Source organism: Capsicum annuum, chromosome 3 (genome assembly GCF_002878395.1).
Source record: "Capsicum annuum cultivar UCD-10X-F1 chromosome 3, UCD10Xv1.1, whole genome shotgun sequence".
NCBI lineage: Eukaryota > Viridiplantae > Streptophyta > Magnoliopsida > Solanales > Solanaceae > Capsicum > Capsicum annuum.
In genome coordinates, this window is record NC_061113.1 from 1,271,658 (window position 1) to 1,294,543 (window position 22,886).

At 36.3% G+C, this 22,886-nt stretch overlaps 2 protein-coding genes across 2 annotated transcripts; both read right to left on the reverse strand.

Annotated features, from left to right (window-relative positions):
• Positions 1-240: 240 nt before the first annotated feature.
• Positions 241-6,466, reverse strand: LOC107865686. The gene is made up of 5 exons (XM_047408861.1): positions 5,800-6,466; positions 4,506-4,694; positions 3,554-3,631; positions 2,229-2,680; positions 241-914 (listed from the first exon to the last, which is right to left on the reverse strand). The coding sequence occupies exons 1-5, from the start codon at positions 6,278-6,280 to the stop codon at positions 288-290; spliced, it is 1,827 nt and encodes a 608-aa protein (XP_047264817.1). The 5' UTR covers positions 6,281-6,466; the 3' UTR covers positions 241-287.
• A 1,310-nt stretch (positions 6,467-7,776) lies between these two features.
• LOC107864467 (phosphoglucan, water dikinase, chloroplastic) lies at positions 7,777-21,533 on the reverse strand. The gene is made up of 19 exons (XM_016710830.2): positions 21,113-21,533; positions 17,313-17,928; positions 15,868-15,954; positions 15,661-15,792; positions 14,699-14,824; positions 14,391-14,569; positions 13,574-13,658; positions 12,061-12,228; positions 11,920-11,972; positions 11,440-11,648; positions 11,226-11,344; positions 10,828-10,898; positions 10,617-10,734; positions 10,136-10,222; positions 9,956-10,042; positions 9,782-9,858; positions 9,517-9,682; positions 9,260-9,371; positions 7,777-9,024 (listed from the first exon to the last, which is right to left on the reverse strand). Exons 1-19 carry the CDS (start codon positions 21,313-21,315, stop codon positions 8,120-8,122), a joined length of 3,600 nt encoding a protein of 1,199 aa, XP_016566316.1. The 5' UTR covers positions 21,316-21,533; the 3' UTR covers positions 7,777-8,119.
• Positions 21,534-22,886: the final 1,353 nt, after the last annotated feature.

The following is a 22,886-nucleotide window of genomic DNA, read 5'->3' on the forward strand; positions in this document are numbered from 1 at the left end:
TATATATCAACCTAACTTTTGATCAACGATCTGCCCAAACTCGTCGAAAAGAATTGTAACAATATACATAAATTGAGGTCTATAGTCTAGATTGTCTTCAAAATATGATATCTTTAAAATGAATTATTCATTTATTCGCCTTTTTAAAGGTCGATATCACTTACTGAAATTTCTGCGTACGCCACTAAATAAAACAATCACTTAATACTCAAAATAATTTGTGTGTAGCAACAACTTAACCTTCTAAGTTCTCATTAATTCAAACAATTAATATAAAGCTTACAAAATTAACTTGCATAATCCCCTCTCTTATGGGATATAATTGAATAAGAAAAAAAATAATACAAATAATCAAAAATTGGAAATGCTAAATCTATATAAATAAGGGTCATAATGAAGCCAACAACTACCATAACTATAATAAGCCACCATACATCTTTGTTCAAAAAAATATTATCAAGATTAAGTGTTTGAACACATGCCAAAACTGAAAATGTTGTGGCATAAAATACTGAAACCATAGCAATTATGACCCTTAAAGGCAAAGAAATATAAAAATCATCACTATAAAATTTGCAAAGAATAAATGATAGTAATGTACCTATTGTGACTACTGAACTTATAAGTGCTGCACCTAAGTAAAATATTAACATCCATAATTCATGTTTTCTTTCTTGGAGGAGAATTGGTAGTCCAGTTTTCTGATTAAATCCTCCAGGGACAGTGAAAATCGCGGCGAAATTGACTGTGCAGAGGAGTGTAGCAAGTATAAGTGCTGAATTCGCGAGGTTTCTAACCGCGTCTTCTGCTTCTTTTCTTACGTGTAAATGGTTCCTCTCGAATAGTTCTTCTGCAGTCATGTCCTTGGAGTTTCTAACTTCCCAGAGTCGTGGATGTACGTGGTGTTTTACATGCTGTGAGAGTGATGGAAGAGCAAAGTTTTAGATAAAAATCATCTTCAACTCAATACATGTCATGTCAAATCATCTGATTTAGCTCATCGTTAAATTAGAAATCGCGTAATAATTCAGGCATTACGCGGCGTGTTAAGCCTATATGTAACTTTAAACCTTAGAAGATCGTGTTTTATTCGCATCAAACCTTCTATGATGAAAAGTAATACAACCTACAACTATATATGTGTGGTTGACCATCAAGGTAATTGGACTAGTACTCGACTTATCTAGAGTTTGCTTACAGTAATAGCTAGCTAGCATCCAGATATTGGCATTGTATGTGGCATTGTACGAGGCATTGTATGGCAGGTGTTGTTGCTCCCTAATAATAGGATGGTTCGAGCCTAGGGAAAAGAAAGTTGTTGGGACTAGATATGCTGTGATATTCGATGGATAATGTATAAAGATAACGTCGAGTAGTTTTCAAAAGATATGCAAGACTTGAGTACATTTGTCTGTGAAGCCTCTAAGACATGAAATTTTGAATAGTACTAGGACAAGGCCCCCTTGTGACAGAGTAAAAGCAGATCGAGAGCGAATTTTACTAAGGGGCATGAGCCCACATGACATCATAAGGTAGACGTCATGGTTGCACATTCAAATTACTTTGTTTTACGCTGACTATCAGCCTAAACATAAAACCAACAATGTGAGCAAACTCAAACAGGCGGCTCAGGAGTCCGACCGGAGCGTGAACAATATAATATAGGGCCCTGGGATGGGCCTGACTCTAGCTCATAAGGTGAGCCCTTTTCCGACTGGAGCATGGACAATATAATATAGGGCCCCGGGATAGGCCTGACTCTGATACCATATAAAGAATGGATCTTGGGCCTAACTCAACCTCAGAAGCTAGTTTATGAGGTGAGGATTGGCCAAATCCATATAAGGAGACCAATTACCCATCCTTTTTCCGATGTGAGATACTTAACATAAAGCATCTAGTACCCACCTGAATTATGACCAAATTTGCTACAATACACTCCAACTTCACAGGGATCATATTATCCCACTGAATTAAATTTTAGCATATTCTTGTCAACCTTTTTAGCTGATGTGATACCTTTGACGTGGCCCCATTTTTATATTATAAAGGTGTCACGTCGGCATAAAAGGGCGACAAAAGTACGCTAAAATTGAGTTCAGGAGGGTAATAGGACCCTTTAAAGTTGAAGTATGTCGTAGCAACTTTGACCATATTTCGAGAGGTACTGAATGCGTATCTCGACAAAGTACATGCAAATTGAAGAGAAAATTAAGAAAAAAAAGTACCTTAAACCAAAGAATCCCCCACATCATCATGAACACAGACAACACACACCAAATTTCCTCAAAATGCTCTCCACTTGATGTCCTAAATGGTGATCCAACATTTGCTGCATAATGCAAAATTGTGTTCCCATTTTCATCAATATCAGCCAACATCCTATCTTTATGAGCCACTTTTTTGAGCACATAGCCAAACAAAAATCTGTTTTTGTGTTCCACTGCTATATGTAAAATGTTCCTCTTTTGTTCATCCAATGTCTCAACAACTTCAGGATATATTTCCAAAATTTCAAAAGCTAACTCATTGATTTTGAGGTTTGATGCTTGTATTAGTGGATTTGCCACAGTGTGTGTACTATAACTCCAATCATAATTTTCTAGCAACATTTTTGCTAATATTAGTGCAAGAATATGGTTTTGCTTTGCTTCATCAATAACTTGTAACCAGGAACAACCTAAAAAATTGCAAGAAAAATGTAAGTGAGAAATGAGGAATTAAGAGTTTATCTATCTACCGACATTGTAAAGAATTTTTACACTATTATGTCACCATCATAGAAACCTGTTTTATTTTCAAGATTACCGATTTTATTTTTATGCAAAGTTGCCCATATATATTATTTTGGGAAAGTGCTCTATTTCCACTGGAACTATACACGAAATTGCGGAGACACACCCAAACTTTAGGAGGGTCCTATTACCCCTGGACTAATTAAAACCGTATTTTTGACAACCTTAGTACCTACGTGGCACATACGTGAATCAACACACTGAAGGTCCACGTATGTGCCACGTAGGCACTAAGGTTGCCAAAAATATGATTTTAATTAGTCCAGGGGTAAGAACCCTCCTAAAGTTTGGGTGTCTCAGCAATTTCATATATAGTTCCGGGCGGAAACATAACATTTTCTCTATTATTTTTGAGTGATCTGACAGTGTAAAACTTATACTATATATTATTTTTGAGAGACCTAATAGTGTAAAAAAATTTGGAATAATAACACATTCGATCCCTCGGTTATTGGTCTAATGAAGCACATTTAGCCTTCAATAAAAAGAAACTTTTGTTTCTAGTCTTATGCTGGAATTATGTTATATTTGAACTACTTTTAGAATTATATTACCATCAAAAATAGAGTAACAGTTAGGGGCGGAGTCAGGTAGCGTCAAGAGGGTTTTTGCTGCTAGTAACAGTACGAGCTTAATATAGCACATGAATAATTAAGCAGTGGAACCATTAATATTTTAGATTTTCACATTTTAGCAAATGTTACAAATGATACATTCAATTCTAAATATAAGAATGGAGTATTATATGGAGAGCATACCTAATAAAAACTTGGTGAATAAAGACCTTTTTTTGCAGACAATTTTGGTGCTAGCTTGTCCATACATAGGGGGAATGCCTGCTCCATCAAAATATACATAAATATAGACTTTTTAATATAAATATAGAAAAAAGTAATAACCATAGTCAAAATTAGAGAAGTAAATTTGGACACTTTTTTTTTCTACACTCACTATTTAAAGATCACTATTTTTCTATCGAAATTTCTCATTGAAAAATATTTAGTGGCTATTTCCACAAGAATATTTTGATTGAATCAATGAAAAAGGAAAAACTAATAATATTTTCATGTGAAAAAAATTAGGAAGTTTCCACTATTTCGGTGAGAATCAATTTCGCACAATGCGTTTTCCAAGTGAATTAGTTCGATGGTATATGAATGAAAAAATCTAGTACTATAGCTAGGGGTGGAGTCAGCCCTTTAACAGGGGTTCATCCGAACCCCTTCGACGTAAAAATATATTATTTATATATAATTAAAATTATTTTTTTTATGTATCTATAGTAGGTGTTGAATCCTCCTTCGGCTAGGTTTTTTTCAAATATTTAACCCCCTGAAGTGAAATCACGTGACTATTTCGACACGTGGAAATCCATCCAGTCTGTGGTAGAGATCAATCAAAATAGGGAAAATACTCTATTTCCACCTTGAACTATACGCGAAAAGGCTGAGACACACCCGAACTTTAGGAGGGTCCTATTACCCTGGACTGATTAAAACCGTATTTTTGACAACCTTAGTGCCTACGTGGCACACACGTGTGCTTATGTGGACCCTTCAGTGTGTTGTGCCACCTATGTGCCACATATAGCTCAAGGTGGAAATAGAGCATTTTCTCATCAAAATACTTTAGATAATACATGATGATTAAGGATACGAATGACCTCAAAGTATAAGGATAACGACAGAGTAATATTAAATGTGAGCTTACAAGAATATATTATAGTTTCAATTATCTGAACAGGAACAGCAGGTGTTTTCCCAATTTCTTCAAACAAATAATCAGATCCACTCTTGAATGATAATTGTTTTGTAGCCAATATATTCAAAGCTGTCATCTCTTCATCATCACGTACATTAACAAGTTCTGGATATTGATTTACTATATGTATTGCAAGATCTGCTTCACATGAAATAAAATTCTAATTAGTTCAATCAGTGGCTATTTTCGCAAAATATTTTGGAGTAAAGCATCTAGTACCCCTGAATTATGACCAAATTTGCTACGACACACTCCAACTTCACGGGGTCCTGCGTATTTTTGTCAACCTTTTTAGCTGGCGTGGCACCTTTTGTCAACCTTTTTAACTGACGCGGCACCTTTGACGTGGGTTTTATTTTATGTAATGAAGGTGCCTCGTCAGCACTAAAGGGTGATAAAAATACGCTAAAATTGAATTTAGGGGTAATAAGAACCCTGTGAAGTTGGAGTGTGTCGTACCAACTTTGGCCATAGTTTGGGGGTACTGGATGCTTATCTCAATATTTTGATTGAATCAGTATGCTCATTGAATGAGCATTCTCAATAATAGAGCTCGGATCGAATTGGTATTTAAATACCGATTAGATCTGAGCTCTTGGAATTGGAGTAAATTCGGCTGCAGATCGCGAAATCTTGGTGTTCTTCTCTATCTAATGAATGAGGAGTCTGCTTTAAAATTGTCCACCAAGGCCAAAATATCTCTTTTAGTCTTTTTCGTCTAACAGAAAAATGGATAATTTTCCAATCAAAATATTTTCTGTTGAGATTTTGAGAAAAGAAAAAATAGTAGTATTTCCACATGGAAAAATCAGGAAGCTTTCCAGTATTTCAATGAGAATCTGTTTCTGTAATATGCATTTTCCCAGTGAACTAGTTCCATAAGAAAATAATGTTCTATAACATAAATTTTTTAATTGATTCGTGGTGGAGAGAACCTTTGTTTCTAGTAGTGAGACTAATGTAAGCATCAATAGTGAATAAAGGCATAATACATAAACGTGTCTTTTAACTCGGCCCCAGCTGACATTTATGTCCTTCTATTTTGGATGTGCACAAGTAGGCACTTAAACTTGTAGCGTCCTAGCGTATTATGTCACATAGGACGAGCATGTCAACTTGTTCAACTTTATACAAGTTTAAACATCTACTTGTGTAAATCCAAAGCTGAAAGATATAGATGCAAACCGGCTCCAAGTTAAAGATCACTTTTATGTATTATCCCAAAAAAAATAAAAAAACTTACCATAACAATCATGGATTATTGTTGCATGAAGAACAGTTTTGCCATCATTCCTCTTCATAGTAACCTCACTAAAATCACATTTTGTCAAAATATCAAACACATCTTTCTCCCCACTTGCAGCTGCAACATACATTGGTGACTCCCCTAAGTTATTTTTAACAAAACTTAAATTCTTCTCAATTCTCATAATCATCTCCACAACATTTTTTTTACCTAATCTTGCTGCTTCATGTAATGGTGTATCACCACTATTATTCCTAATTTCCAAATCTTCACTGCTCAAATTAGGATCAATATTTTCGAAACCCGCCACGTTACCGTGTATCGCAAGAAAGTGAAGTATGGTGTCACCCCGATTATCTATCGGGGTGGCACCTTCTTCTCTCCAAAAATCGCGTAAAATTTCTAGAGACCTCCCTTCAGATGAAGCTATGTAAGCTTGTGATTTTTGACTTGGTTTGTCACTCAAGCTGCTTTGCATTTTAATATTTTTGGTGGTAAGTATATGTTACAAGTTTTTTTTTTGGTCATATATGTAGTGAACAACATTGCAAGTATATATCCATCATTGTATATTGTGGAATAAAGTTTGAAATAAGATATTGAAAGGGATGCCAATTGCCAACTGATGTCATCTATGGCCAGTTTTTTTTTTTTTTCCCATCCAGTATTCGGTACTCGCTTTGGTAGGGCCCCATTCATGGGTAGCGCTCCCCACCAAGGATTTTTCCATACCCAGGGTTCGAACTCGAGACCTCTGGTTAAGGAAGGAACAGCCCCATCCACTGCACCACATCCTTTAGTAGTATCCATGACCAGTTAATGTCACGGATGATATATATATATATATCGAAGTCATAAAAGTAATTGTTGCAACAGCTATAAGGTGCCACGTTAGCTATAAGGTGTCACATCAGCTAAAAAGGGGATAAAAATATACTAAAATTGAGTTCAGGAGGTAGTAGGACCCTATAAAGTTGAAGTGTGTCGTAGCAACTTTGGTCATAGTTCAAGGGGATAATAGATGCTTTACTCTATATTGAGGAATAAAGATTGAAATAAGATTTTGAAAAAAGTGATGCCATCCATGGCCTAGTTAATGTCACGGATCATCATTCAACTTTATATTTATTTTATAAATATATATATATCGAAGTCATAAAAGTAATTGTTGCAATAAAAAGGTCATTCAACAACTTAAGTACCGATAAAAGTCACAAAGCTCTCGCCATGCATAGGGTCTGAGGAAGAGCCTGGCTACGAAAGGTCTATTATTCGCAGCCTTACCATATATGCATTTTTGTGAGTGATTGTTTCCATAGCTCGAACAGTGACCTCATTTCATCCATATAATTTGGAATATTTACCAGTTGATTAAGTTGGTCAAGTTTAGTTCTTTGGAATAACAAAAAGAAAAGCTGCTTACCCTACTTAGGCTCTGAAGATGCATTTTGCTTTCTTGATTAAAGTAAAATTTATTTGTGGAAAGTCTAATAAAGAAACATTAGCTTTAAGCAAAGGGGTAATGGGTTTCTTCTCACTTTTCTAGACATTCTTCTGTTCTTGTCAAAAAAAACATATCCTAGAGATTTAAATAACAATTTCACTTTCTTTGCTAAATATAGTTTAGTACCATGTTTTAATATATTACCAACTGACTTCAAAAAATAATATAATATGACCTGAAATCTCAAGTATCAATGTTTGATTGCACATGAAGTTTATGAAAGACGGACTTCTCTCAGGTAATTGATAAAGTTATTGGTATGTGACCAGGAGGTCACGGATTTAGCAGAAACGCAATGTAAGATTATGTTCAATAGACCCTTGTGGTCGGGGCCTCCTTCTGATTCTGCACATAACGGAAACTTTAGTGCCCGATGGGCTGCCTTTTTTAGACTTATCTCATTCAGAAGTATCTAAGGTAACAAGACCATTGATATCATAAATTTCATTGGAAAAATTCAAAGCAGCTAATTGATAGATGACTATATATTATTATTAACTTTATTAATGTCTAGAATAACATGAATGTAAAATCTCAGAAAGTACAGTAGATTGCACAATCTGGGTGAGAATATTTATCGTAACTACTTGCGGAAACAATCTCTTGCAGAAATGCAGGGTAAGCTGCATACAATATACCCTTATGGTCCTGCCCTTCCCCGAGCCCGCCCATAGCGGGAGCTTAGAGCACCGGGCTGCCTCCTTTACTTGGGTAATAAGACTAGTATAAGCTTCTTTAATCAACTATGTACACCTCAGAGAGACGCTGAATTTTACACACTATTGTGAAGTAGTTCTGTGCAAAATCGCTATCTCAGTGAGGTTGGGGTCGCGATTGCACAATGAAAATCTCATTACCAACCAAGCATCCTTCGACATCTTGAGGAGAACCAAACTTGCGCTCTAGGTAGAAACCAACAGCGCCAAGCCTCTGACCAAGCTGACGTCTGAAAATGGGGTCGATTGTTAAAGGTTTCTTGCTATAATCCACGGTCAGATGAATAACTTCTCCGTCAGCAGGAGAATATCCACCTACGATCATCTCCTCACTAAAGTTGGCGAAGGCCAGTGTGCGCACTGTGTCATCAAATTTACCACTAGACAGACGCCATGGTGTACCCCTTGTACCTGAAGCGAGTGTTTCACCTAGTCCAGGTGCAATCTCAGCCTCAATGAAGTTACGATTGTTGTCCGTTGGACTCAGTGTGTGCAGGACAAAAGACAAATCCGGTGAAAGCATTTCTTGAACTAGCACAGCCATCGTAGCATCTTTCTGGGGCACGCCAGCCGCTCTGCGGCTCAGTACTGCTCTTCTAGTATATAATGAGGCCCAAACGCGGGCTACAGCATGCCCAAACCTTATCGGATCTGAAAGGCTAACATTAGGAATTGAATCATAAAGCCCGGCTGCTGACATCCCCGCCAAGTCCTCGACATTAGCACTTGAACGCACTATTAAACGTGCATTACTGGGGAATACTTCTCCCAAGCTTTCTATGACATCTTGTCCAGGCAGTAGAGAAGATATTAACTTCTGGAGATTCTCACAGTGTTTATCAAGTTCACCGCCATCAATTTCAGCTGTTTCAATCTGTTCGACAAGCACTGTGAAGGCCTTCATTAACTTGTTTGTTTCCAATGCTGTTTCCATGGAACCAAATGGAATAACCGCTCCAGCAGGAACTTTGAATGAAGCTGGCGCTCCTTGGTCACTATAAACTGCAATCAGATAGATCATCAGGCCAAAAGAAAAAGCATAACAAAGAGGCAAAGACATATATACTGCATCGATAGTGCACATCCATCATTTAGCTATGATAAGCTAAACGCAAAATAAAATACCAATCAATGTTGAGCTACATCACGATTTAGCTATGTGAAAAAAAGATGGAAAATTATCAAGAATAGAACTTTACGTGAAATGTTCATTTGCCCTGCAAGGAACCGAGACTACCTTTAGTAGAAGAAGTGGCCAGTGAAGCTAATTGTGCACAAGAAGCAGCTTTTGCACCAGAGCTTTGTGTATCTGCATCAGCAAGAGGAATACCACCTCTGGTATGTCCGACCTGTAAGTAGAACTTTGGCAGCTTGATAAGAAAATGATAAAAAAATCGAACGAAAGAATAAATAAGGCAAGAAAAGAGGGGCGGAATAGAACCACAGCCGAACATATTTGCACAGAAGGCTATTTGCAAGAAACCAATTGTTCACCTCTTTAGAATGAGATGATTTGACGGTAACTGAGGAAGCACTGCTGTCTGATGAGGCTGCACTTGCAGAAGAAGCAGTACTTGAAGGAAGTTTATCTGGAGAAACACCAGTGCCAATTTCCGATGAAGAAGCAGTTAGCTTTACACCAGTTGATGATGCTTCTAACCTGAAAAACAAAAGGAAAAAACAAAGAAAATTAAGGACAAAATAAAGAAACTACTAATGTATTTGAAGCATGAGTGAGTTAAAAGGTGAAGAAAACAACCTCACATATTTTCCTAGTAGTTGTCTTACATCAGAAACTTTGTCATCGTCGTCGCAGGTCACAAAAACTACCTTTTCCTGCAATCAGAAGTATGTAACACTTCTATAACTAACAATCACATAAAAGGAAGTCTATAATTAACTTTTGGAGATGGCAGTGAAATTTGGAACTCACCTGCCGGGCCCTAACGCCTAGATGAGATAAATGAGGTAGCTCTTGTAGAAGTACAACTCCAGATATGTTACTTCCTGCTGCAGTCACCTGCAAGATGGTCAACAACAACATTAAGTTTATCGTGCTTTGAGTAATACATAAGTTTCTAATGCCTTAGGATTCTGTAGAAGCACTAGCAACCTCTTCATCTCCATCAGCTTTATTCACTACAAGAATAACAGGTCCTGTTGCAGATGATGGTAGAGTCCCCGGGATAATTCTCTCCACCTGAAATAAAAGTAATCAGCCAACATATACTCTAGTTATGGATACGAGCAGCACCACATAAAACTTGTTCAGATAGAACATGCATTTCACAGCATAGAGTTAAGGTCAACACATACAACTAGTACTGAACTGAATAGAAGAAATCACACTGAAAATATCAGCATTCGGATCAACCTAGTGCTTCCCTGCTTGATCAGAATGAATTATTCTAGACTCTTTGCGACAAAAAGTTCTTATTTTTAGCAAATAAACCAAATTTTTTTCTTAACCGTGGTGTCCGGACCAGCTTGTGTAGCTCAAGCAAATTAACCAATTCTGTTGTGCAAATACCAGCTAGAGCTCCAAAAATGTAAGTATAAATTGCTGGAATAAGAGAATGACACTACATATTCACCTGTATTATCTCTCCAAAAGCATCTCCGGGAACAAGAACGTCCCAGCCCGAAGACCCAATTGTCTTTCTAACAGCCTTCAAAAGTAGTGTAGCAAGCTTCGAAACCTGAAAAACCACACTAGAAATAACATCTTCCAGTCAGAGCTAGAAGTGAGAACAATATGATTGGAGAAACAGTATTCAGAACGATAAAATATTTGTCCAATCATACCCTGCTCGAATTTCAGCTTCAGTGAATGTTCTCACGCTATTTTCAGGAATCCCCAAAGATTTTCCTAAGATCTGCAAGACCACAAATGTCAGTTGAAATCCCAATTTCTATATCTCTTCACTAACAAGCATGTCAATGACACTGAATAAAATAAGGGCTGATATAGGAAACAAAATTCCTTCAAGCCGACTTAGTCAAACCATATCATGTTGTGGTCCAAACGTAAATGTCCAATTTGGATAACTTACAGGCATGCCACATACATAATGTTAAGAGTCTTTAAAAAAAGCGAACTACAGCATACTCCATAGCTAAACCCGTACCAAGAGAAAAACTGAAAGCCTACAGGCCAGTACTGTGTTCTAAAGTAATTTCTTTTCCAGAAAAACTGTTATTACCTGGACTTTTTCAGGGAATATTTGGAGAAGTGTCTCAGAATACTCCTCGGTTAACCTCCGACTTCTATCAAGAGTTGCTTTTATTCTTAATGCCCATATAGTCTTACCATCTTCACTGCCTTCAGTAAAGATAAGAACAAAAATTTTCAGGACTGCTGATGCATTCTTGATTGCGCATATGATAAATCACTGATGAGTGATACCGATAAGATACCTTCATTTTCTGAAATACCCCTCTTTTTCCATGATAAAAGTTCATTTCCAACAGCTTTGCATTCCTCGGGCTTCCAACCAGATAGACCTAGCTGTTGGATTCCAACTGTAAGTGCTCCAATTGGATCATTCCAAGAGCTAACGTCTTTCAGGGCTACATTCTCTGCTAGCCAATCAGCTCCTCCCAGAGCTTCAACTGCATTCACAAACCTATATATTTTGAAGAAAATTCCTTAGCAAACAATAAAATGGAACGTATATGAAACATATGCAACTGATGTTCATATACAGGAGAGAAACCATCAAGACATTTAAAAACTGTTATGTCTAATTGATCACGACTTATCCTCAACTTTACTTATCAAAGATCTTTTTTAGTCGGGGAAAATATTATTAGAAAATGCACTAAGTCATACTAGCATATCCCGTCCAACACATCCATATGTTCCTTCCATACATATCTGGCATTCAGAGTATATACCTGCTCAACAGAACAAATGCATAGTCTTCGAGCCCAATCTCGCAGAGACGCCACTGCATAGTGACAAGTTGAAAGTATCAGTGAATTCAAGTACTTGAATCGGTGTCGAATTTAGTGTCAGTAGATTTTAACAATTCATACCTTCTGACGCATAGCTATTGAAGCATCTGGAGCATCATTTCGGAGGCCACTTTCAAGACCCTTGGCAATTACTTCACGAAGAGCATTCAGAGAGTTAATAGTCCTGACTAGAAATCCAGTCCTTTCAGCCTCTGAAACATTATTTTTTTCATCCAATCCAGCCAATTCCTAGGAGAGACGTCAAACCAGAATTAACATCAGTTTTAATAATAGGAATTACCCAACAAAGAGATCCTTGCTTACGGGAAAAAAATAAAGAGACCAACACTAATGAATTAAACAATGAAGCTACAAAATTTGTATATCCTTTCTCTTCAAGGAAATATAGGTCTATGGAAAGCTAAAGATGCATCTCATTGCAAGCAAACTAGATAAACTTTTCACCACTCAGCAAGAAGAAACCTTTTTTTTTTTCCTTTTTTCAATCACTTAGTAAGAACAGGGTATCAATCATAGCCTGAGACTGCCGAATAATCTTCAGTAAGACATCCTTCAGCCGAAAGTAGAGTACCTTTAGAACCAAAGTCGAGATAGTCAAACATATGAAACAAACCAGAAACTTGAAGTGGAAAAGATTAAAAGGAGAGGAACATACTCTTCCAAATGCTTAGAACACGAACTATGACATGAAATTTAAACCACATCACACATGGCGAACAAAATTTCGTGTGTATTTTAGTGAGGAAAAGCCTAATGGGAAAGAGCATTTCTACTAGTTTCACTGTTTCAGTATAGGTCTGTGGTCTTCCTTGTAAATTCTCCAGTCCTATTCACTAAAATTTCCCAGATCACAAATTAAAAGAGAAGAGATGAAGCATCGAAATGAAGAATAAGTGATGTCGGGTAACTGTTGAGCTACAGGAAGACTCGTTTTTATGGGATGATTTATTAGTGGTCTTGCTTCATGATAATCTTTTTTTTTTTTTTTTATCAAGCTTCATGATGAATCTTTGTCGATTTTCTATTATTATTCATACATTTATTGCTTTCGAGTTATGATATAATCTAAGCATCGAAACCCAAAACCTTAACTGGCGTCACATGACATTATAAACTTCTGTACAACATCTTACACAACCATGAAGAACAATGTATTCTCCTACACCTTCCTGCATGTGTAAATTGATTCAAAGGTTTACATGTGGGTAGAAGATTTTCCCTTTTTTTTTCTACTTCTTTTCCCTTTTTTCTTTTGTTTAATAGAGAGTGGGTTTGACGTAGAGAGTAGGCTGAAAGGGGGATTTGGAGTAAGCTTAACAGGTTGAAGAGTGGTATAAGTTAAGAGTCAGTGACACATATGAATTGGGAGAGATGACAGAAGCCCGGAGCGGCTGAACTTCACTATGCTATATCTAAGTCAAATCTATGTACATAACTATCTAACAACCAGTTTAAACTACATTGATAGTAAGAAAAGACACACAGCTATTGTTAAAAATCTCATCGTATTCGTAAAATTTGGACCTTGTCTTAGCCTCTTAGGTAGAGCTATCACCAAAACAAAAACACTAACCTTTTTGGACTCCAAGAATAATGAAAGCAGTGACAAGCTACTTTCATCAAATGATTCTCTTATAGATTCCAGTTGTTCATCAAGACTGAAAAGAAAGAACAGAAAAATGCTGTCAAGCAAATTTCATTTTCAAGTGTGCGAGTATTTTTATGGAAACATATTCTACCTAATCAATTCGGTGTAAATCACACATACATTCTTAATTTGGCATTAGGTACTGGAGAGACATATCACTTAAAGGGTGAAGAATTACACAGGACGAGAAATTTCTATAACATGCACCCAAACATTTTTCTTCACCGTCAAAGAGCAGGTAATTCATTCATCCCCGAGACGAACCCTCTATCCGCAATCACAACCATCAGACTAAAAGTTACTAACAATATCTTTAAAACGACTCTAACGATGCACTCAATCCACTTCTCTTTCTCCTTGGGAGAGAACCACATTTACACTTTTGATGGGGAACAAAGTCCACACATCATCATATAATAAACTGATCTCTCAGACATATCTAGATACCCCTCAATCGATAAAGTGAGGATACCACAAGGTAGAAAAAAGTTAATATAGGAAAGGAAAACATTGTTGTAGAGAAAATCAATTCAGGAAGAAATTGAGGAACAGCATACAGGTGAGATACCATTATACAGCAAGTGAAGAAGCCTATTTTACACAATAATAGAACTGGACCAAAAGCGTGCAAGGAGAAGCTGGAATAGTTGGGCTACTAAAGTCATCTCCTTTTTTATCCTACATCAGGACTGACTGTAAGGAAATCAAATGTTTTGAAACAACTAACTGATTAAGGTCATACCTCCCGGCATTGAAGAAATCTTTTAGTTCATTGTGGAAAATCTTGAATTGTTCTACAAATGCCTCACTATACTGTCCAGGTTGCTTGGTAATTCTTTCGAGCATTGCTTCTGTGGATACTAGATCTTCAGGGCCAGCATTTCTGTGGAGCTTGTTTTGTATAGTATGTTTGATTTCTTGCTGAAGGACAGGTTTTTGTTAATACTTAATAGTGAGAAGGACAGATAAATATTACGCAATAAACACGGAAATATTGAGAATGCCAAGAAAAACTAAAAACAAATATTTGTTAGCTGCTCAAATTACAACCTTAAGATCGTGTGGAATATCATTCCTATGAGCGATGTCCCTGATTCTTGTTAAAGGAACAGATGCAGTGAATTCCGCTTTAAAAGAAGGCAAGCACGGTTGCATCTTGCGGATTACAAGTATTTCCTGCATATAATGAAAAGATAACCTTTTAAAGCCCCTCAAAAATAAGGCAAGCAAAGCTCGAGAACAAGATAATAACCGACTCATATCCTGAAAGTACAGAATGATGATTTTTCTAACTCCATTTCGACTTTCCACATTTTTTTCCCAATTTACCTTTTTGTTTGCATTTCAACTCAAAAGCTTTGAAATCTCATATATATTTACAGACAGCAGATGTATGGTCTAATAATATTTAAAGCAAGATCTTATCTTGACTAATTGTTTCTATGTCGAGGGACACTTTCTAACTATTAGTGAGACTTAAGAAATAATAGAAGTCGGAAAGTTCAGACCCTTCTTTACTCGAAAAGCGTAGCTGATTTTATTATCCAAAAAAAAAGGAACCACGTTATTAGCTCAATCATAGAAGCTATAACATTTATTCTTCATATCCTTGCTCCAAATAAAACTTCAAGGAATAAAGCATGGATCAACTAAATTTTCCTACACAAAATGCTAAAGAGATTAATATCCACTGTGACGTCTACACTGAAGTTACATTTGGGTGATTTCCAGTCACATTTATTTTTACACCGAGAAATTCCCGAGGGCCAGCAGGCACGGTTCAAAACTCAGTGGATAAAGGCCACCCTTCTAAATTGTTGTGATTTCCAGTCACTTATGACGTACTTTCCGCAAATAGTACCACCACTAACAGATTGAACAAGAATCGGCAGAACGAATTGAACCGGTTCAATGGATTAAAATTAATTTCTCAAGAGCAACAAAGGCGTTCCAGAATCCAAAGACATATAAAAATTAAATAAGCGTAAAGAGTGCACTTAAGGATTGAACACCTGAAGTGTAGTGTCTCTCCTACTCAAGACTTTCTCTACTTCACGGAATATAAGCCTGGAAATCTCTGCATGCCTATTTGGTCGATGGTGACCCCCATCTTCAAGACAAGGAATTTGCCCAGTGTTTATCCACTACATCAAAGAGTAATATTCAGTAGGGATAAAAGTCGAATCAAATCAAGGAAGTCTCTAAAAATTATAAAAGACCTTTAGATAGACAGCTGCATATGTGAGAGCCTCCAAGCGATGTGGGCTATCCATGTTTTCAACAACTAGTTCTCGAACAACCTCAAGCTAAAAATAGTAAGAAATGAAGAGATAATTATACAGCGATGTAGACAAATCTTAAGTTAGACCCCTTTCACAAAAATGGAAAAGTAACAAACCCCAAGAATTGCAATTAATAGAGAATAACATCATTTCCCATGCTTTAGTGTTGGTGTTACCTCTCTTATACCAGCTACTTTTCAATCGCACAATTTTACCGTTGTTCATAAAGTATATTTAGTTATCTCCAATTGACAGATTAAAACTACCTTCAGATATGGAAAAAGGTATTTAAGGACACACAAAATTATCTGATTTTCAGCTCTGCAACATATAATCAAATTAGTAAACAAAACGAGAAAACGGGAATATTTCAAAAAGATGTCTATAGCTTTGCCATGGCTTATGAGTTAGACACGGCCAATATTAGCATTATGCTAGGAAGTTTAAGATTTTAAAAGCTCATGCTTCTTCTGCTTCTCTGTTTGAGCCGCTGCTATTCCATACAGTATCTCTAATGAGAACCAATAACAATAACCTAAATTTAACAGTACATGACAGGTTTATCATCCTTCTTGGTATCAACGAGAAACAACTTCACCCAACCACACTAACAGGCAGCACTATGTAACTATCTCAATATATATCATTGTACTGACACAAAAAAAACCACCACCTTAAATAAGGCAAAGGATAACAATAATCTAAATCAAATATGAAGTAACAGTTCTCCCTGATTAACAAATTCAAGCTTCATCTAAGCACATGAAAAGGCACGTTCGCATTACAGTCCCAAGCTATGTTTTGGCATGTTGATTCTGATGGGAGGGAAAGCACTTTGTAGTATAGTTGACCAGAGGGCAATCAATATCTCCAAGGACTACTTAGCAACAAATAAAACTGAAAGAAGAGAATAGTGTAGTTCATTAGTCAATTGGCATAGGAACCAAGTGCTCGTTCTAAAAAATCAATTCTTAATCTCATTGCAATGTATTCTCTCCCCCTTCCCTCTACGCCCACAGTTGATCTTAGCCAGAAGGCAAAGAAACTTATTCCCTTCCCTATTTGCCCATTCTTTCTCTCCCTTCATATCCTTTCTGCACTCAGTAATCATCAGAGGGGTCAGAGAAAATATATTGAGATATATATATATCCCATAGCTAAAAGGAGAAACACTTGCAGGACTTCACGCACCACTGACGAGTGGGCTTAAAAGAAGGCACATGTGCAGCAGTAAGGATTACCAACAATTCAGATTGATGAATTACAGAAATTAAATAGCAGAGGTTCACTGTGATGCTATCTTGCACAGAAGTAATTCTTATATGGCAGTCAATTTCCAGAATGCACATGCCATCAAGACGAGATTTAATCCATCTTCTCACCTTCCGCCACCAATTCCGAGCATCTTTATCACCCTCAACGAGCTTTAGGGAAATCCCGGTGAGACCTGACGTGTCCCACTTCCTACTTTTTTCCAAATCCAGCTGGTCCTTTGAACGTACAAAAGATGCAGATCTCCCTTGCCATTGCTCCACAAACGGACTTGTTACTACGTCCGGAACAGCAGCCTGACTAGTAATTGTAGCTCCATTGTCACTTGCCTCTTCTACTTCCGCCTCTATCTCAAATGAATCCAATGGCAACAAATTCACAGGCTCATCTGTTGCATTCCATTTGGAGACTAACTCAAAACTGCCTCCTTCTGGTAGCTTCAAGATCCGATTACTGCCGTTTTCCCATAACATATTCTTGTCCTTACCAACAATTACAAACTTATACTCAAGAGTCTCACCAGATCGTAATTCCAATTCACCAATCCATCCATTTTCTGTCCAGTCCATCACCATATTCTTCTTCCAGGACCCTAATTCTTTGGCTGATCCCAGAACTGCAACGTGTTCCCCAAATTCAACTTGGTGATCAAGCCGAAAACGCAGCTGAACCTTCTCACTAGCTGATTCAGACTTCTTTTTGTTTTTTCCTTTATTCTGCTTTTCCCTGCATGGAAAAAAAAAATAGTCAAGGAAAATCCACTATCCTTAAATCAGTGAAATAACAACAACGATTCTGCAGAAACGCATAATATAATTGGTGTATAAGAGAATAAGTAGTGACTTGAAACAGGAACTGAAGACGAATGTAGTGAATTTCTTTGGAGTTTTTCAGCAGGAGCCCCTCCCGTCAAACTTCATATTCACAGAGTAATCACAGCCAATAACCCCAGGAACTACTCAATCTCCTAGACAGTCATGCTTCTTTTGACTTAAGATCCTGGAAATATTTCTCTTCCATCTCAGCTGGACACAGCAACAAACAACTCAACAAGTGCTCTCTATTGTCGGATATGGCACAGAACTTACTAATCTAAAAGTACCATCTACCATCAACATAATCCAGAAAGCAACGTTAAGGCGACTACCCACCCTAAACTTAATGTTGACAGACATATCCTTTGACAGTCTGATGTTATCATCTCTACCCTCCGTACAGCTGTCCTGGAACTACAGAATTTTCTGCTTCTCCACTACCCATTCCTCACCTTTATCACAAATTCCATAAAGCTAGTTACTCTGAATCATGTCTGCAGAACCATTCCTAACGATCCATCTTCTGACGTTCCTCTATTTCTCTAGCTCTACTGTCTGAGATAATGTACAAATTACTAATGATCTTTATAAAAGCTCTATCCTAAAACAGCCAGCATTCTGCCGAAAATCAATGCTAGACAGACTTCCCACCCATTTTACGTAATGTAATAAATTTTATTGATGAAGCGCACAAAACGTCCATACACTAGTACACCAAAAAGTAGAAATTTTTACAAAAAGATACGGTTTCTACAACAACATACAATCATCTATACATATTGAAAACTGGTGGGTGCACCATTAAGAAATAAGAGGCCATTCCTCAGGTGTACAACATCACTCTCTACTCCTTCAAAAGTTTTGCTATTTTTGAACTTAACGTTGACAGAATATTATCGTATTTAAATCGCAACACTCCATACAGCTTACTGGAAGGACTACTGACCATTCTAATTCTCCACCCTCCCTTCCTATCCCTATTTATCTCAAATGACCCTTCTATGGAAGTTAACTCCTATGGATCATGTCTCAAAACTATTCCTGATGACTCCATCTTTGTGTATCCACATATGCACTCTCTATCAATCTGAAGATACTCTCACACAATAATCTCTCTTTGTTTGTGCAATTGAGTCTCTTGTCTTCAGCAGCATCAATGTGATCCATTATATAGGAGCGTAATGGCCGTGAAAGAGCATGACTTACTAAATGTCATGCTAAAAGCGCAGATCTTAACAACTCCAAGTAATAACATAACCCAGAAAGCAATGCTAGGCCAACGTCCCACCTTGAACAGTTACACTCAATCTTGACAGAAATAGCCTCCGACATTTACATACCGCCTTCCATACAGCTATCCTGGAAGGTCTATAGACCCTCCTCTAGAAAGCTAGTTCCTCTGGATCATCTTTACCCAACCATTCCTAATGGCCCCTTCAGAGCTTTACCTTGCACTTCAACATCCCTCAACACCTAAATTCTGTGACCAAAACGGGGCAGTCACCAAACCCTGTTCACTTTACATGGAATTTTGTAGTATTTCTCCATTAATAGTAAAGAAGCTAATTAGTGACAGAAGTTTGAAGACAAAATATCATTCTAGTATATCTTTAGCTAAGTCTGCATCAATACCAGTAGCATACCTCTAACTTCTCTTTCTTTTTTCTTTTAAACCATATGCTATTATTTTCTTTTTTGCATCAGTGTAGTAACTCTAACTTCCCCTTTTTTTCAGAACTAAAAATAGCTTTCACATATTGATTGAAAGTGTGCAGCCAATGAGGAGGAGCTAACATAGAAACCTTAACCCAGAGACAGTGGAACTTCTGTGTTGCACCATCTTCTGACAGAGCCATAGCCCTATTATCACTATAGTTTCACATTACCCATTGCATTCCTATCTCATTTTCAGACTCCAAAGACCACGTATAAGATATAACCAGTCGCCAAATTTAAAACATCAACATGCCCAGTGAAATCCCACAAGTGGGATTGGGAGGGTAGTGCATATGCAGCCTGATAAAAGGTAGAGAGGCTGTTTCCAATAGTCGCCAAATTACAATGGCAATAAAGTTCACATTCTCTCCCAAATTAACTGCAATAGATCGTCTTTGAGGACAAAATTACTAATTTTGAACATCAAATTACTCATAATATACTCAGTCTTCTGCAACTAAAGCTTAATATTATTAGTTTCAGTTCAACATCATATTAGTTTCCTTTCAATGGGTGCCTACCACTTTCTCCAAATTATTAAGTATTCAAGGTGAAAACATTGGGCTTTAAAAATCAAACTTTAAGGCACCTAAAACACACCCAGGAAGCAGAAGAAAAACAGGATTCTCATAAAATAAACTCACACACACACACACTCTTTTTGTTTTCCAAATTATAAAGAATTTAGGTAGAAGTTTTGAGTTTTAATACAAGTTAAGCTTAACAATTCAATATCATACACGCACGCGCGCGTGCATGCACACACACACATGCTTCTTTTCCAAATTGTAAGGAATTTAGGTGATTTTGAGCTTTAATACAAGTTAACAATTCGATATCACACACGTGTACACACACACACACACACTCTTCTTTTTCCAAATTATAAAGAATTTAGGTGAAAGTTTTGAGCTTTAACACAAGCTAAGCTGAACAATTCAATATCTCTCCTTCTCTCTCACACATACACACACAATTCTTTATCCAAATAATAAAGAACTTGGGTGAAAGTTTTGATTTTAAAACAAGTTAAGCTTAACAATTCAATATCACATATATACACACACGCGCGCACACACTCTTTCCTTTTCCAAATTATAAAGAATTTAGGTGAAAGTTTTGAGCTGTAACACAAGCTAAGCTTAACAATTCAACATCTCTCTTTCTCTCTCACACATACACAAACACACACAATTCTTTTTCTGAATAATAAAGAACTTGGGTGAAAGTTTTGATCTTTACAAGTTAATCTTAACAATTTAATATCTCTCTCACACACACACTCTTCTTTTTCCAAATTATAAAGAACTTAGGTGAAAATTTTGACCTTCAATTCAAACTAAAACATAGCATTCTCAATAAAAGCAAAAAATTATTACCTAGTTTCAACAGAAGACACTCCACAAACAATCCCATTACCCCTTCCTTTAACCTGAAAATCCATCCAAAAACCCAAATTTCTTGTAGGCAAAAGTGTCAAATTTCTCACACTAACATTGAATTGCCTCAAAATCTTGTTGTGGGGTTGTCTCTTTTCGGCATTTAGAAGTGAATAACAGTGTGATAGATGCAAAGAATCCATTATCAATGCACATCAACAGTGAAATTTTGTATACTGATTCTTGAAATTCAGTATTAAATTTAACAAGGAAATTGAGGTAGAGTGGAGTGTAATCAAAGAGAAGTATACAAATACAAATTCCTAGGAGGGATCTTGAATAATTATATACGTACTTAACTAAGTACAAGAAAAAAAGAAAGTACAATCATGGGATTGTAAAGTGTGTAATAAAGAAGGACCCTCCATTTGTAGATAGGTGTCACATGGCAATTGTTAGATCTTTTTTCCAAAAAAATATTTTTTTTATTGTATTGTATCGAGTTAATGATCAAAAATATATTCCATCCATCTCAAATTACTTGTCCAAATTGAGATAATAAATTAATTAAGAAAAATAATTAATAATATATCTATTTATCATAGTACCCCTATTAAATGATATTTATATTTTAATTTGAAGAAAAAATAATTAATATAAAGGATAAAACATGAAGTAAAAAATTATCTCTTCTTGATTAATAAAAAAAGACAAGTAAAATAACAAATCAAATTAAAAAGTTTGGGACGGAGTCAAGTAAAGCATAGCGGTTTATTGGAATTTTTTTTTATGAAAATTATATTATTATTTATAATTAAATAATTTTTATGTATATATAATAAATATTAAATTAGTTTTATTTTTGTATCGTGTGTTTTATTTTTTATTTTTTATATTATCCTTTAATGAAAATTTTGACTATATATGTTTTTACTAAACTATGATAGATGCCTAGGTGGCCAAATATCTAATTTCACTCGAATAAAAAGATCCTATGAGTTAATATTGTTGAAAGAACACTTTCTCTTGAGAGAGAGCCTTTCTGAGTCGAAACTAGGATATAACCAAGTGTGGACTCACTTGTGAATGTGTATTGTTTGGAAACGATGGTGCTTGAGCGGTGGAATTCTTCTCGTGTCTTCGTAAGAGTATGGTGTTGCTATTGTAAGTCTTAGGGGTGCTTAGATTTAATATATCTTTGGGTTCTTAGGTCTTATTGTAGTGTATGTCTCACTATCTATCTCTACATTTCATGGCTTAGTTAGTCTTATCTAGGGAAACCGTAAGTTATTGTTGTTCTCGTAATTGTTGGATTGTTGTTATCCTATTGTTGTTCTCCTCATCATATTGTGATCTCTTGTTGTTGTTAGTGTTTTTGGTATCAGTTACACCTTGTTTCTTGTTGTTGTTGAACCCAAGATTTGTGTTTGTATTGCTCTCGATTTTCCTCTTCTTTGTAGACTGTTTTTAGATTGTTTTTGATACGTACCAAGTTTGTATCGATCGTATCAGAATGGTTCCATATAATGTTTTGTTCATTCTTTAGTTCTTTCATTTAGAAGCTTCTTGTTGGCATTTTGCCGAAAGAATTATACAAGTAGGAGAATTTGCCAAAAAGAATTTTGTTTCCAATCTAATGTTTGATATTTCTATTGGAATCCAATTAAATTTTTAATGATTGGTATCTCTATTGGAGTCCGATTAAATTTGAATTTGCATGTTGCAAGGCCATTTTTGTGAGTGGTACACTCACATTATTTTTCCATCCTGCGGA